The sequence below is a fragment of the Lepus europaeus genome, chromosome 19, assembly GCF_033115175.1.
Source record: "Lepus europaeus isolate LE1 chromosome 19, mLepTim1.pri, whole genome shotgun sequence".
Classification (NCBI taxonomy): Eukaryota; Metazoa; Chordata; class Mammalia; order Lagomorpha; family Leporidae; genus Lepus; species Lepus europaeus.
Genome location: NC_084845.1, coordinates 66,297,292 through 66,314,020, shown reverse-complemented (window position 1 = coordinate 66,314,020; position 16,729 = coordinate 66,297,292). Strand labels below are relative to the sequence as shown.

The 16,729-nt window shown below is 49.6% G+C and overlaps 1 protein-coding gene across 1 annotated transcript in view; it reads left to right on the top strand.

Annotated features, from left to right (window-relative positions):
* The window catches only part of LOC133747744 (polycystin-1-like protein 2), a 99,899-nt gene extending 83,983 nt beyond the window's left edge, over positions 1-15,916 (top strand). The window contains exons 38-43 of the mRNA XM_062176041.1: positions 367-494; positions 3,016-3,176; positions 8,075-8,285; positions 9,802-9,903; positions 10,372-10,503; positions 15,755-15,916. Of these exons, the coding sequence (XP_062032025.1) occupies positions 367-494; positions 3,016-3,176; positions 8,075-8,285; positions 9,802-9,903; positions 10,372-10,503; positions 15,755-15,916 (896 nt within the window). The remainder of the gene's footprint in view (positions 1-366; positions 495-3,015; positions 3,177-8,074; positions 8,286-9,801; positions 9,904-10,371; positions 10,504-15,754) is intronic.
* Positions 15,917-16,729: the final 813 nt, after the last annotated feature.

Here is a 16,729-nt window from a genome sequence, read left to right as displayed (position 1 = left end):
CAGTGAACCAAGGGATGAGCTGCTTATCTGCCTCTCAAATAAGTATCTTAAAAGAAAGGTAGAATATTAGGCACATTGGCCATCAGGTGAGCTGATCTTCAGTGTAGTGTCTTTAGAGAAAGGGCATTCATTGAGCCACTTTGGGGTCAGTTGATGTTCAGTGGGTGGATGTGCTCTGGCTGGAGGTTACTGTTGCCCAATGGCCCACAGCAGTGCAGGATAAGGACTGGGTCCATTGTCTTTGGTGTCCACAGGCTTTGAGGGACCTCTGCCTTTTCCCTGGCCCCACCAGCATTTGGGAGGGCTGGAAGCACCCCCCTGAGCAGGCAGGTGGCTGTGCTGAACAGGTCGTGTTTTGCTTCCCAGGAACCTTCTTTGCACACGCGGCCCTGCAGAGCCTCCGCCTGTACCCCTTCACGGATGGCTGGCACCCCTTCGTGGTGGCGGCAGAGCTCATCTACTTCCTCTTCCTCCTCTACTACATGATAGAGCAGGTGAGGGGTGGACCTGTGGCCGCATGGGCAGGGATGGAGGTTGTGTGAGTAGGGTGTGGGGTGGTCCTGGGACAGGGCCTGAAGAAGAGGGAGGAGAAAGACTTTGTCTTGGCTGTTTGTGTGGCTCGATTTGGTCTATAGCAGTGATCTAGGCTGCTGTGGACAGCCTCAGCCATGGCAGGGCCCAGCTGGGCACTTCTGGGGACAAAAGGTAAAACCTCTACTGAGCTGAAACCTTCCAGAAGGCCAGGGTTGGGGGTAGACAGGGGTGCCATCTCCTCGACTGGGGGTTCTCTGAACTTAGACTGTAGGGGTTCTTAACATCTTGGTGTCATTGGTGGACTATTTGTGGCTTTTGCTGCCACTGCTGCCCTTGAAGGGTGCAGGTGCTGGTAACGATAAAGCCTGAAGATGCTGGGAACCCAACTGAAGCAGGTTGGCGCCCCTCTCGTCCCCCCAAGAAAGGCCAACCAGATACCTAGAAGGGGTCCTCTGCTCCAGCCATCTCTTTGAAGGAAGAGGGTGATATTTTCACATACTCCCACACAGCAGGCCTCCTGCTAAAAATCTTACGGAGGCTTTCCTTGGCAGGACAAAGGCCTGGTGAGCTCCATTTTGCAGAGTAGGAGAGTCAAGTCCAAAGGTGCTAAATAACGTATCCAAGGTCACAATTTGAACCCAGGGAGTCTGACATGTTCACCCTCAACTCCTATGCTACAGGGTCAGCCTTGCAAAGCAGGGGACCTGAGTGGTCACCCTGAGCATGGCCTGTTCACGCTCAGCCAGGATGGCCCTCTTGACGAACACCACCAGGGCGCTCCAGATTCAGGCCCCAGAATCAGTCGTTGTCCAATAGCATCTCCAGTCATTGTATTTGTCTGAGAACCTCCCAGGAGAGCTGTCCACCACCTACTTCCATGCTTCACTCCTCTCCTCCCAGTTCAGAATGCCACACTCCCAATTAAATCTCTCAAAACTTTGTTCTTGCTCCGCAGGTTTGAAAAACCTTCCTCTCGCCATCCCTTTGCAATGGAGGTGGACCTAGCCTTTTAACCAGGCAAACCAGCAAGCCCTTCCTCCCTAAGAATGCCCGGAGGGAAACTGAACAAACCTTAGACAGTTCTCTTGGCGGGGTGGGGGTGTGGGGTGTGTGTGTGTGTGTGTCCCAGCACCTGCCCAGAATGATTCTCTTTAATCTGCGGCACCTGTTGGGGAAGTAGAATTTAAACACCTGCCAATCCAGATAACCTCTCCACGATAATAGGAAAGAAAGAAAATAACTTTTTTTTTTTTAAGAAATTTTTAAAATTGTGGTGACTAGACAGAGCGTTTACCATGTGGGCCACGGGTCAGAGCAAACTCATTACCTGAACACCCCTCTGCAGCTGTTGCCACCACCCCTCTCAGAACTTTCTCATCTCGCATCACCCAAACGACGTACATTAAACAATTCCCCAGAACTCCTTATGAGAACCACTTTTATTATTGGGAGCATTAAACTGGAAGGTGATGTGCACCACAGATGACAAAGCTAGGACTCCAGTCCTCTTGGGGAGCCGAGTAGGTGGCACCTGGCTACACCTGTTCTTAATAGGAAGTGCTGGATTCTTTAAGTGAGAGGACGCCACCACACCCACTCATTACCCTGTCCTTCCTAAATTCACCTGGCCATTGGGGTGGCCACCTTTGTTAATTGGCTTTGTCAAAAGGAAAAATAAACTTTGATCTTTATGACAGGAGTTTTGCAACTTGGAGCCAGGTGCCTACAGAAGAAAGAAGGCATGCTATCTTCCCTGACAATTACATTTCAGACAGGACTAGGGGGAGAGGTCAAGGTGTCTTTGAGAAAAGTATTCCCAAAACCCGCTAAAAGTTACTTTTTCAAAAGACTTATCTACATCTCAGAGGCTGAGAAAGACCTCACAATTGCAGGCTTTTTTTTTTTATTTTTTTATTTTTTTTTATTTTTGACAGGCAGAGTGGACAGTGAGAGAGAGAGAGACAGAGAGAAAGGTCTTCCTTTTTGCCGTTGGTTCACCCTCCAATGGCCGCCACGGTAGCGCGCTGCGGCCGGCGCACCGCGCTGATCCGATGGCAGGAGCCAGGTGCTTATCCTGGTCTCCCCTGGGGTGCAGTGCCCAAGGACTTGGGCTATCCTCCACTGCACTCCCTTGCCACAGCAGAGAGCTGGCCTGGAAGAGGGGCAACCGGACAATTGCAGGCTTTCTCAAGTGAGGCGGGTGGGGGAGAGTCTCTGATCTTGCCTGCTTTTAACTAATTTTCTTTTCTTACTACTTCTACAGACAGTATTTACTCTTATAAGCACTGCAGCTGGGGTCAGTGGTGGGGGCAGATGGAAGCATCTACCCCCAAGCCCCTCACTGCACTCCCTGCACACGAGGGCATGAGGAGGCTCCTGCTGGGGGTGGAGGGCCCGTGGTGGGCAGGGAGCAGCCATGGGGCCAGGTGATGGGGCGGTTGTCACCACAGCCTTTGGCAGAACCTTGCTCTCCTTCCCCAGGGCAAGCTCCTGAGGAAGCAGAAGTGGGGCTATTTCAGCAGCAAGTGGAACCTCCTGGAGCTGGGCATCATCCTGGCCAGCTGGAGCGCCCTGGTGGTGTTCGTCAAGAGGGCCATCCTGGCTGAGCGTGATCTCCGGCGCTGCCGGAAGCACAGGGAGGAGTAAGTGGCCGCCGTCTGAGATCTGGGGTCAGAGGGAGGCTCTGGAAACCTTACTGACCCTTCGGCAGGTCAAAGTGCAATTCCAGCAGAAGTGATAGCAGGGTTGGGGTCGAAAGCAGACACAATTGGAGAGGGTTCGTGAAGACAAAATGGAATATTTTCCTGCTTTTGCAAGTCTCACCAAAACAGAGGGCTACCTGGTACCTGCTCAGGGCTCTCTCAGTGTTTTGGGGGAGACCTTTGCAAATGTCAGCGACCACCTGTATTAGTGAAATTGGAAGTGACCCCCTAAAATCTACACGAAAATGTGGCCCTTTAGAGATCCCCAGAAGTGCTTTCTGGGGTGCCACATATGCTACCAGAATTTGGGGTGCCATCCAATATCACTATAGGCTTATTAATAAATCCCCAACATTAATAAGCATGAGAGGATCCTTGCCTAATATTAAGAGAAGAATTCTAACTAACGGCACAGATAAACAAGGCAGCATGGTACATTTTAGGCTTCTATTTAGTGTAAAAGGTGCATAGGAAAGTGAGGGCTTTAGTTCAATTTAAAGAGAGGGGAAAATCTAGAAACCAGGGTAGCATCTATGCCAAGCAGAGAGCAGGCCAAAAGCTACATGCAACAAGCACCTTGAGCTGCTATCCACCGCTTATCACCGGCAGTAAAGCAGAGGCAGAGAGCCTTTTGGGACGCTCCTTGCATGCCTACTTCATTAGCACTGACCGAGGGTCCACTGAGTGCCGGACTCAGTGAGTCCTCCTGGAACCGCTGAAGGTGGAGGTCACCATCGCCCTGACTTAACAAGAAACTGAGGCCCAGGGATGAGATGTGACTTCCCCAAGGCCCCACAGCTGCAATGTGGTAGAGAAGTCATTTAAATCCAGCTGGTATGGCTCCAGGTTCCTCTCCTTCACTCTGAGTGCTTGTGTGTCTCTGTTGTAAAGATGCAACTAACATATGTACGCTATTGCTGGCTGTCATACAACACCCCCTTTTAAAGCACTATTTCCCCTACTTGAATCTTGCAACCTCTAGGAGATGGTGTTAAAAATTTTTAATGTCATTTTACTTGATAGGCAGAATGAGAGAGAAAATAAATGTCTTCATCCGTCGGTTCACTCACTCCCCCTCAAGGCCCCCATCAGCCAGGCCTGGGCCAGGGTGAAGCCAGAGATGACATGATCATCATTCCTTTTTCACAGATGAAGAAAAATCTTTTTTTTTTTTTTTAATTTTTTTGACAGGCAGAGTGGACAGTGAGAGAGACAGAGAGAAAGGTCCTCCTTTTTCCGTTGGTTCACCCCCCCAATGGCCACCACGGCCGGCACACCGCACCAATCCGAAGCCAGGAGCCAGGTGCTTCTCCTGGTCTCCCATGCGGGTTCAGGGCCCAAGCACTCAGGCCATCCTCCACTGCACTCCCAGGCCACAGCAGAGAGCTGGACTGGAAGAGGAGCAACCGGGACTAGAACCCAGGGTGCAGGCGCCGCAGGCTATTAGCCTATTGAGTAACGGTGCCGGCCCCAAGAAAAATCTTTTGTAGTAGGCTCAGAGAGGCTGTTTGTAGGGGTCACACAGCAAGTTCATGCAGCACTCGGAATGTGAACCCTATTTCTAACCTCTACCATGGGTCTCACTCAGTCTACAAACCAGCAGAAGCTCTACCCTCTCTGTAAGTTCCCCTTAATAACAGTGTCTCAGTATCAGCACAGCTCTTTGAGTTCAGAAACTGTCAGAAGCACTTCTATTTTTATTTGAGCTGACTGTAAATACGAAAAGCATTGATTTCAAACACTGAAAAGTGCTTCGGCTCTGGAAGGGGTGGCACATCCAGAGCTCTTGCTGTTTGTAAATTCAGTTTCACTGCGACACTGCCATGCCACTTCGCTGATGTGTTGCCCAGGGCGACTTTTCTGTGCCACTGTGAAGCAGCAGTGGAGAAAGATGACATCAGTTCTTTGTCTCACATGAAAGAAGAATTTCCATGTGGACAAGGCAGAGAGAAAGCAACAATGGAGGGGGAGGGGAGTGCCTCCAAGAAAGGCAAGCCCCCAGGACTATAGTCTTTTAAACACAGTTTTGGGAGGAAGAAAAAAAAAAAAAAAAAAAAGCAGTGGCTAACAATCAAAAGGCCTGATTTTTAATCTTGTCTGTCCAGTCTAGTTTGCCCATAATAAAACAAACAAACAAAATCATCAGAAGGGTGGAATCTGTTTTCATGCTAAGCTGGGAACTCAGAAGAATGAAAAGCCACTTGGTTGCTATTCTCAGGATAAAACTAGAAGCTTCTGAGGAGTGGGATAGGCACTTTTGTCTTGCTAAAGGCAGCTTTTGGAGAGAAACCTGCAGTGGAATTCAGCACTTTGATCTTGCTAAAGATAAGTTTTGGGTTTTGCACCCTCTTGGAGGAACTTCTCTTTCCCTCTTTATAACTGGGAGCACCTAACTGCCTATTAGCCTGTGTGACAGTCACACTACAGTGGCAGAGCTGAGTCACGTGACAGCAAGCGTCTGGCCCACAAAGCCTCAAATGCGTAGCCTCTGGCCCTTCACAGCAAGAGCCTGTGGATTTCTGCTTAGAGGACAAAGGCTGAGCTCTGGGCGGGAACAATGGGGAGCTGTTCCAGGTCAGACGGGACTGAGGTCACTGGCAGACCCCAGGCTAGCCAGGCCTTCTGATTCCTCACAGTGATCCAACACAGACTTCATTCTTGACATCCACACAGACGGGGTCTTGTTTTTATCAAACAATTTTAATTTCGTCAAACAAGAGAGCTCTCTCTTTACACGGAACGTCAGAAAACAGAAAAGCAATCTGCCACTTTGATAGACATCCAAGCATAGTTAAATCTGAAACTTCACTTGAGTCTCTCAGTTGAATTTGATGAATCAATTAACCAAAATTCTGTGTTTGCTTTAGAAACTTGTATATCTCACTTTCTTGTTGAAATAAGTCATTCTGACAGCTAGGCCCTGGGTTTAAAAAATGCCTTGTAAGCCCAAATGATTTAGCTCACAGTGGCTTTAACCCAGTGGTTCTCAGCCTGGGTCAGAGGCAGAATGGCCGGGCAGAGGACACGCCCCTTTGGCCACATCCACATCCCAGACCTACATTGCTGGTGCCCCACACAAGCTGAAAACCTTGCTTAATTAGAGCTGACTGCCATTACAAAGGAGGGTTTACTCATTGTTATTGTTTCCACATACAAGAGCAATTGAATGGCTCCAGAGTGGATGCGGTATTTTTAAAGAAAGGAAAAGGGGGCTGCAGGAGCCCAAGGAGGAACTGCCAACCATCCCAGCAGCTCCAAAGGGGAGGAAGGTTCTGGAAGGCAAGAGGTTTGGATAGAAAGGTAATTATCTCTTTGGCGTGGCCAGGACCTGTGGTGCCCAGTGAGCCCAGTGTCTGCTCCCTTGGAGTAGTCCTGCAGAGAGCTGACCTGCAGGATGGGTACCTGGCAAGTTCTCAAGGCCAGAGGGCTTTGGGGAAGGTGCTCTATCCTCCGGCCTGTTCTGACAGGCTTCTCCTGCAGACTGGAAGGCAGACCTCACAAACCTTTCAATTCACAAGAAACATGTCTGCATTAGAAGGGAAAACCTTGAGTCCAGTAAATATCCCTGAGAAAATCACATGTTGGTCTTCTTAGGAACATATACACGTATGTGTGTTTATGATTATGACTGTATTGGTCAGCTTTTTGTTACTATAACAGAATACCTGAGGCAACTTGCCTCTAAAGAGGGTTATTTTGGTTCATGGTTCTGGAGGTTCACAGCCCCAAGACTGGGCAACCCCCAAAGGTTCAGCCCCTGTGTGGGCAGCTGATGGCAACGGCAGAGCAGAAATGGAGGAGGAACCATACGGTGAGCCAGGAAGCAGAGAGTGGGTAGGCCCAAATGCAGGCTTTGATAACAGCCCTCTCACAGGATGCTCCCAAAATTCCATAGCTACCTCCATTTCCTCCTAGTTAGGACCACCCTGGGAATCAAGCTTTGAACATATAGGCTTTTGGGGGACATCCAACATCCAAATTAGTATACAAATCGGAGCAATTATATTTATATTTCTTATACTTACATTACATCCATATTACGTATGCATCTCTGTATCACATTTATTTATCATGTGACATTAATGGTATTGCCACTTACAAGGAAATACACTTGTATTTGGGATGGGATGGTGGGCAGAGACTCTGAAATCACACACACCTGGATTCTAGCTCTCACTCTTGCACTCATGAGTCAGATCACTGCTAATGTCACTGGCCGTGTGCCCTCCCACCAACTCTCTGTGAAACAGAGCTGGCCAGGCTTACCTCATCTAGACGTTCAAATGAGACCATGCAAATCAGGTTCCCACTTAAACAGCACCTTCCATTCTCCCTTCAAATACAAGCGTACTTCCAATAGTCTCTGCAAAAAAGGAATTAAAAGAAATCTCTGCATAGTTTTGTCATAATTCTCATCTTTCATGAACTGTTTGAAGTGCCTGCACCTTAAGCAGCACTGGATGTAGCAGACAAGTGTGCTGGGACAGGTAGCACCAGTGAGCCCAGTTCAGGAAGAGGAAGACTCACAGAAGCCCCTGGCTCTATCATCTTCCCGTTGTCCACAGCTCCGCAGCCATTAATTAGGAGTGCTAGTTAGTCGCATGAACTAGCCACCGAGGCCCCATAACCGTGTTGTCTTTGTCACCATCACCATCATTCTCACCATCGCCATCACAGGACTATCATCACCATCACCCGGCTGTGGGCATTAGCCACAGCTCTGTCTCCCAGACCCATTTCTGGACATGATGGCCTCCGAGTGGCTGATGAGCCTAAGCCTGCCTGTATGAGCTCCAGCTGGACTGCTCACCGTCTCTGAACTCATATCTGTCCCATAGGGCCATCAGTTTCAGTGAGACAGCAGCCGCCGACGCTGCCCTGGGCTACATCATCGCGTTCCTAGTTCTCCTGTCCACAGTGAAGCTCTGGCACCTGCTCAGGCTGAATCCCAAAATGAACATGATCACCGCAGCCCTGCGCCGTGCCTGGGGTGACATTTCGGGCTTTGGCGGCGTCGTCCTCATCATGCTTGTGGCTTATTCTGTCGCGGTGAGTGGCTCCTTTGGGAAGATCTCAGGGCTGGACTCTGGAAGCCAAGGCTACTCAGTGTTGGGAAGCAGATGGTGAGGAGGCATTGGGTCTAGGACGAACAAGACCCAGCTCCCCTCAGTGAAGGATCCCTTCCTGCATTAGACCCTACTTGGTTGTGTGGTTCTCCTGATGTCCCCACTGCTCAGAGCCTCGGGGCCAGTGTCCAGACAAGCACAGAATCAGGGGATGAATTGGGTCACCCTGTTCCTGAGCCAGGGCATAGGAGGGGGCATGAGGGTAGGTATGCCCACAGGCCGACACTTGGTGCCCTAGACATGAGGCATGATTCATTCACTCAGCCCCTCAACACACAGCATTCTGGCCATCACATGCCTTTTGTGACGGGGGGTGGTGGGTGTGGAATCTAAAATATTAAACTTTCAACTCTTTATTATCAAGTAACAAGAGGATCAAAGAGTCTCTTCCACTGTGGCTCATCTGCCACATCTTGATCTCCAACCAAATATGCACCCCATGCAGGTGCTCAAGTTCATGGTTCCTACGAACCCTGGACCCCACTCATCTGTACCCTCTCCCCACCCCTCCCCATTCTCACCATGGCCCCCTCCAGGCTCTCACTCCTCCACTCTCTGATCACACCATCTGGCAGCCCATCACCAGTCACCTCCATCCCTAACCCTCACCCATCCTCTATCCCTCTCACCTCAGCCCTGACCCCCTTCCATCTCTAGCCCCACCCCAGCCTCCTGCTCTCCCACCCTGGAGTGCTTTGATGGAGTGAGGTGGGAGACTATGTGCTGAAAAGTCACAGTCTGTGGGTTTGTTGAAAACTCTCTGTCCCAACACCCTGATTTATGTAGATCCATGCAGTACTTGGGCTGTGGGGATAATGCAGTGTCCTCTGGGACCACAAGTCACCCACTCAGAGCCAAAGGTGCTGGGTCTCCCTGTCATACCACATCTCTAGGAAAGTCTTGGGAGGGGGATTGTGGTGTGGTGAGGGGAATTGTGGTGGTGGTGGGAGGAGATCCCTGCCCAGGCAGAAGCAGCCCATTGTCCATCCACCCCAACTTCTCCAGAGCAAAAAGGCTGTGGCCTCCGACACCCAGTTTCATAACTGAGTTTTTGAGCAGCCACCTGGTGAGTGCAGCAGTGGCTGGGCGGGTGGGTACCTGAGCTGCAGAAGTGTACTGAGCTCTCCCTTGTGCTGGTAGAGGCACATACAGATACCATCGGAGCCTGTGGACACAGCCATGGTCCTGGACAAGGTCACTGGGCAGGCACTTGTAATGCATAACACACACGCATATACACATGTGCGTGCGTGTGCAGATGCTGATGGCCACAGGTGCACACACGCACAGGCATGGGGAGAGAAACGCATCCTGTACAGACCCAGCTTGTGCGCACACCCACTTTCAGGGCCCTGTACACAGACCACCTACTCTATAACAGTGGGCTCTGTGGGGCTTCACAGTTTCCTCTCTGTTCATGAGGACTCTTTCCACAACAGTCAAACTTGATATTTGGTTGGAAACTCCGTTCCTACAAAACTCTCTTTGATGCGGCAGAAACGATGATCAGCCTTCAGCTGGGAATCTTCAACTATGAGGAGGTAACAGGGCTGGGGGAGAGGGGCATGGACACGGCCATCCACGCTAAGCCTGTAGGAAAACTAGAAAATGCACCCTGCACCCCCCATACCCCTCTCAGGTCCATGGCCTGGCGAGCGCTGGGCCACTTTGCACAAATACAAAGTTCCCCTTCCTCCAGACAGACAACCTCATGTTAGAGCCCACAGCATCCCCCTGCAGATCCCTACTCTGGGAACATCGCAGGTCCTGCTGACTCAGGAGAGCATCTCCTAGCCTTGCCAGAAATGGCACCCATCTTTCAAGGGGGTTATACTGAGGGGCCAGGGTGCTGGCCATTCCCTTTCCAGGCTGGCTCTGAGCACTTCTTGCACACTCTCAGCCCCCACCCCCCCAACAGAGGGGACCCTCAGGCTCCAGGCTCTGCCCAACTCTGAGGGGTGGCCTTTTGGACACAGGACACAGGGACGACTCTGGCTTTCCTCCTGCAGGTCCTGGACTACAGCCCTGTGCTCGGCTCCTTCCTAATCGGGTCCTGCATTGTGTTCATGACGTTTGTGGTGCTGAATCTGTTCATCTCTGTCATCCTGGTGGCCTTCAGCGAGGAGCAAAAATGCAATCAGGTGAGTCCCTCTGGACTATTCTACATCCATGGTTGACCCTGAACCATGAAGAGGCTGGCTGAGTAGCCTGTGACGTTAGGTGGACCTGAGATTTCCATTTGTAACCTAAAGCCCTCGTTTTGTAGGAGAGGAAACTGAGGGAGGAAATCACAAGTGAGGCGCAGAGCTGAGACTAGACTGGGTCCTCGAGAGCTCCGTTCACTGCCCTGTGATCTTCCACCCTGTCTGCACTTTAGAATCACCCCCAGCCTTCTAGAAACTACCACTGCCACACCGGAGACCAACAAAAACAGAATCTCTGGGGCAGGACCCAGGCACTGGTACTTCTGTCGTCCCCTCAGCTGAGGCTGAGAGGCCCTGCACTACGCCCCACCACCTCGACCCCCATCACACAGGCACAGAGAGGAGCCAGGGGGAGGGCAGTCAACTTCCTCCCCTAGGGAAGACGGTCTGCTTGCCATGCTCCCGGCAAGAAGTGGAAGTTTAAACGTAGACTCCGCACAGAACAAAGCACCCCACCTCTTGCAGAATGCTTCCTTCACGACACTTGTGGCACTAAAAGCTTCACACATTTTTATTTTATTTAATCCTAAAGACAGCTCGCTGGAACAGGTGTACTGCACTGTGGTTTGGAGTGGAAGTCATTTACTGTGGATCACAGAGCTAGAAAGTAGGAAAAGTGGAACTGGATCCCAGGTCTGCCTGATTCGGGTATGAGTGGTTTACCTAGTGCTTCTGGAGCTGCAGTTGTGTTAAGGGAGAGCCTAATGGGAGCTCACCTGTCTCTTCCAGGCTGGAAGATGCCTTAAAATCTGCACGCCTAACAAACCCTATGATGCTGTTGTTTTTGTTCCTTCCCAGCACCTTCACCTGCTTGGCAGCCAGGAAACTCATCATCAGATCTTGTGATTCCAGGCACCCTCCAGTCCCCTCCCCCAGGTAGAGTTTAGGTGCTTAGGCAGAAGGTTCCAGTCCACTGGGTCTTTCTGGTGATCAGCCCCAATCAGAAGCTATCTAGATGCCCCAACTTAAGTTGTTTCATTAGCATAAACTCAAGTGTCTTTTTTTTTTTTTTTAAGCTCATTACCAAATAGCGAAAGACACCCCTGTTACACAGGGCATTTCAATGGTTTAGGAGCTTTAGAACAGGAAGCGGTGACAAAAACCAACTCTACTTCCTATTGTACCACAGTGCCCTTGGTATACTGAAAACAGTTTTGTAGTGTTTAGGAAGCACATTTTTCATGTTAGCACAGAAGCAGAGAATATTGCTAGGTTTGACCCAGGTACTCAAATTCCATCAGTTAGACACTCTTAACTGAAGTTAGAGCTCCTGCAGGCTTCACAGCAGACTAAACCCATCCATCTACAAATGAAGGTGCAGTCCACATACTGTAAAATCCACCACTTGAACATGACCAAGGCCATGTTTTTAGTATATCTGCAGGGCTGTGCATCCACTGCTACTACCTAACTGCAGAACATTTCCATTGTTCCAAAAAGAATCTATACCCACTCATAATCATTCCTCACACTCCGTATCTCCAGCCTCTGGAAAGCACTACTCTACTTTATGCTTCTCTTGATTTCCCTGCCTATTCTGGACATTTCATATAAATGGTATCATACACCATGTGGCCTTTGGTAAATGGCTCATGTCACTTAGCATCATCCACATCATAGAGTTATAGGTCAACCGGCAGTGGAGAAAATATTACCTTGGTTCTTTGTCTCACATGGAAGAATTTAGAAGCAGACAAGGCAAAGAGAAAAGCGAGATTTAAAGGTTTAAAAGCAAGGTTTATTAGTCAGAGATCTCCAGCCACAGTGACCTGGAGGGGGGCTCCAGGAAAGGAAAACTCAAAGGGGCTGGTGGTAGTGGGGTTTTAGGCACATTTTAGAAAAAAACTTGACAATCAAATTGACATTGAGTTATAAGGCGGGGACAAAACTCCTCAAAAGACCTGATTCGTAATCTCTTATCCCATCTGACTTGTTCATGATAAGACAAATAGCCATCAGAAGGGTGAGATAGGTAAGTTGTTTACAGAAAACTGTGAGCTCAGGAGTCTGGAATCACCACTCCTTGCTATTCTTGTGATAAAACTGGAAGCTCCCAAGAAGTGGGCAATCAGGTGCTTTTGAACTTGCTAAAGACAACCCTTGGGGGAAAGCAAACACTCTGCACCGCCTCTTAACCCATCTGACTCCTCACAATAGTGTGTATCAAGACTTGTTTCCTTTTGATGGCTGAATAATATTCCATTGTGTGTATAAGACACAAATGTGGTAATCCAAACATCAGTTGATGGCCATTTGGGTTGTTTCCATATTTTAGCTATTGTGAATGATAATGAGCCTCAGGTACAGATTTTTGCATGGACCCAGGCTTTCATTTCTCCAGGCATATTCCTAGAGGTGAAATTTCAGGGTCATAAGGTAACTGTGTCTCACAGTTTGAGGAACGGCCCATTGCTTTCCAAAGAGTTGCACTATTATATACTCCTAGCAGCGACTTCAGGCATGTAAAGTCTTGTACCCGAACCTGAGATCAGGCACTTGTTGCAAGAGAAGCCAGTGACTCAGGAGATGACAGTCTGGGGGAAAGTAGGGGAGAAAGATGCTAGCAGCCAGGGATGTGGTAGGCTAGTGCCTCAACATCCAACTTCTCTACCAAAGGGAATCGGGTCAAGTTTACACAGGGAAACACAGATTTAGCTACCTGGCTATAATCATGCAACGGGTACTTAGCAGGTGAGGTCTTCCATATGCCCCATTGCTAGCTGGGTCCCTATCTTGCTGCCCCAGAAACCTGGGGTGGGGCCGGCACCTCGGCTCACTTGGCTAATCCTACGCCTGTGGTGCTGGCACTCGGGGTTCTAGTCCTGGTCAGGGCGCCGGATTCTTTCCCGGTTGCTCCTCTTCCAGGCCAGCTCATTGCTGTGGCCTGGGAAGGCAGTGGAGGATGGCCCAAGTGCTTGGACCCTGCACCCCATGGGAGACCAGGAGGAAGCACCTGGCTCCTGGCTTCGGATCGGTGCAGTGCGCAGACCGTAGCGGCCATTTGGGGGGTGAACCAACGGCAAAGGAAGACCTTTCTCTCTGTCTCTCTCTCACTAACTCTGCCTGTCAAAAAAAAAAGAAGAAAAAAAGAAAGAAAGAGAGAGAGAGAGAGAGAGAGAGAGAGAGAAAGAAAGAAAGAAAGGAAGGAAGGAAGGAAGGAAGGAAGGAAGGAAGGAAGGAAGGAAGGAAGGAAGGAAGGAAGGAAGGAAGAAAGAAAGGAAGAAAAAAGAAATCTGGGGTGGGAACACTCCCTGCGTTCAAGCAGGCACCGGAGACAGTGGAAGATTGAAGCAGTTTAGTAACACCAGCGGGCTCAGCTGGAAATGATTCCAGAAGACTGGGCAACAATCCCAAGTTTCTTACAATATCTACAGGTTCATCAGCATCACACCTTAGCTGCTACAGCTCTGGGGTTTAAATTGCAGCCTATGTGACTTAGGACCACACTTCTAACAGTCCATGGGTCCGGTATGTTTTTAAAAGAGATGCTAGGGGTAGATTCGTTAGGACAGATGTATGACTGGAGTTTACAGAAGCAGAACTTAGGACTTCTTTCCTCCCTAGACAAGATCACAGTGGGCAGCTGCTTCACTAGTTAATTGTGAGCAGCCACTTTTCAAGGTTAGTGCTGGGGAGGTCCCCTTTTCTTTCTCTGTCTCTGGTTGAGGCTGTGATTCCTCGACATTGTGGCCAGGGAAGTGCAAACAAAATCATCAGTGAAAGAGTGGGTGGGGGTCCCAGGTCAGTTCCGGGTCACTCAGGTCTCTGAGTCCCCGAAATGTTGTGTTGTTGGCCTCTGCTGCAGTCCTCTGGGTGGCCAAGGACACTTTCTGACCGTTTACTGAGTGGGACTCTTTGGTAGCTGCACTCTGCCTTCCCTCCTTCAGAGAAATTGTTTTTTCTTTGCTTTGAGTTGTTTATGAAATACATGTAGGTGGTTGTGTTACAGGTGAAATGGCAACGGAAAAAGATTTATCTCAGTTCTATGTCTCACGTGAAAGAATTTCCATGTAGACAAGGCAGAGAGAAAAGCAAGATTTATTTAAATCAGGAACTGCCTGCCAAAACTCTACAAGTGGGGCTCCAACAGAGGCAAAACCTGAGGGGCTGGTGGTAGTGCGGTTTTAAGGACTAATTTTTTGGGGAAAACTGATAATCAGCTAACAGTCAGTTGCAAGGCAGGGGACATAACCCATCGAAAGGTCTGATTTGTATTTGCCTTTTTAGCTTGCTGCCTGAAAGAGGGCATAGGTAACTTCTGTGTTCACTGTAAACTGGGAACTCAGAAGGGTGGACTCACCTCTCCCTTGCTGTTCTCATGATAAAACTGGAAGCTCCAAGGACTGGGACAGGCACTTTTGTCTTGCCAAAGGCAGATTTTGGGGAGAAACTTGCAGTGGGAGTCAGCACTTTGATCTTGCTAAAGATTACTTTTGGGACCTGCGCTGTGGCTCACTTGGTTAACCCTCCACCTGCGGTGCTGGCATCCCATATGGGCACCAGGTTCTAGTCCTGGCTGCTCCTCTTCCAGTCCAGCTTTCTGCTGTGGCCCGGGAGGGCAGTGGAGGTGCCAGGAGGAAGCACCTGGCTCCTGGCTTCGGATCGGCGTAGCGGCCATTTGGGGGGTGAACCAACGGAAGGAAGACCTTTCTCTCTGTCTCTCTCTCTTTCTGTCTATAACTCTACGTGTCAAAAAAAAAATTACTTTTGGAGGAAGCAAGCCTTCTGCACCCTCTTAGGGGGACTCCTCTTGCCTCATTTTGCACTGGGACCAATCTGACTGTCTATTGACCACCTGACTCTTCACTAAGTGCAATGTGAGGTAAACAGCACAAGCAGAAACCATAAAGCATGCAGAGTCATTATCAAATCTGCCCTAGAGGGAAATGGGTGACAGCTGGCTCAGAAGTGGCCCACGTGCTGCCAGTGCTGCTGAAATTCAGGTTCAGTGCCAGCCCAGGCTTTTCTGCTCCAGTTTGGGGATTTAAAATTCTGCCAGGAAAACCCAGGCATGCTCAGGCATGGGAAGCAGGAACACAGGTCACCCCAACCCCTCAAACAACTTTAGGTAGCAAAGTGACCTCCCACTGGGGCCAAACTGGATGATAAAACTGTGGTTTCCCCTTAGAAAGAAAAGCCCCAAAGAAGGTGATATTATGTATATCACTCTGTTCTTTTTTCCTTGCAGCTGTCAGAGGAAGAAGAGATTATGGATTTGCTGCTGATGAAAACACTCAGTTTCTTGGGCATTAAAGGCAAAAGGGAGGAGCTTCGGGGCAGCTGTGAGCAACCTGAGTCGCTGCCCAAGGCTGCAGCCTCTCACCCAGTACAAGCCCCCTCCAGGGTTTAAGCTGTTCGTTCCTCTCCACATGCCATCATCTTGGAGGCCAGAACTTTGGGCTGTGCTTATCAAGGACTGCTGTAGTCTCACCAGGGTGTTGTTGCTTCTGTGCATAGGAAAGTTACCAAGCTCAACAAGTAAGCAAAACTGCCACTACTGTGAAAACCTGTGTTCAAATGTATATCTTCCCAGAAATTGAATAGATATTGGATGGAGTTCAGTTACAAAAATTAAAAAAAAAAATTCCTTGTAACTGGCACTATGCCCCTGCACCCATGTGGGAGAACCAGAAGAAGCTCCTGGCTCCTGGCTTTGGATTGGCCCAGCTCCGGCCGTTGTGGCCATTTGGGGATTGAACCAGTAGTAGATATAAGACCTTTCTCTCTGTCTCTCCCTCTCTCTGCTCTCTCTGCAGTGACTTTAGTGACTTTGCCTCTCAAATAAATAAATAAACCTTTAAAAAAAATCATCTAAAGTTTCATCTCCTTGGTTGGCCAGGGGTTGCCTTTGAATGACGTTTCACAAGGTCTGAAAGATGCTCATTGGCAGTGTGTTAGCGTCCCTGGGCTGCAGAACAAAGTGTCTGAGCCTGAGGCCTGAGATCAAGATGCCGGCAGAGCTGTGCTCCCTCCATGGGCTAGAGGGGAGAGTCCCTGCCTCTTCCAGCGCCTCATGTTTCTCAGCAGGCCTTGGCTGGTAGGTGCCCAGTTCCCATCTCGTCACTTGTTGTTCTCCACTTCTCTGTGTCTCTCTCCTCTTCTCAGGACATAGGTCACGGTCACAGTCACTGTCACAGTGGATTAGGGGCTCCCTACTCCAGCA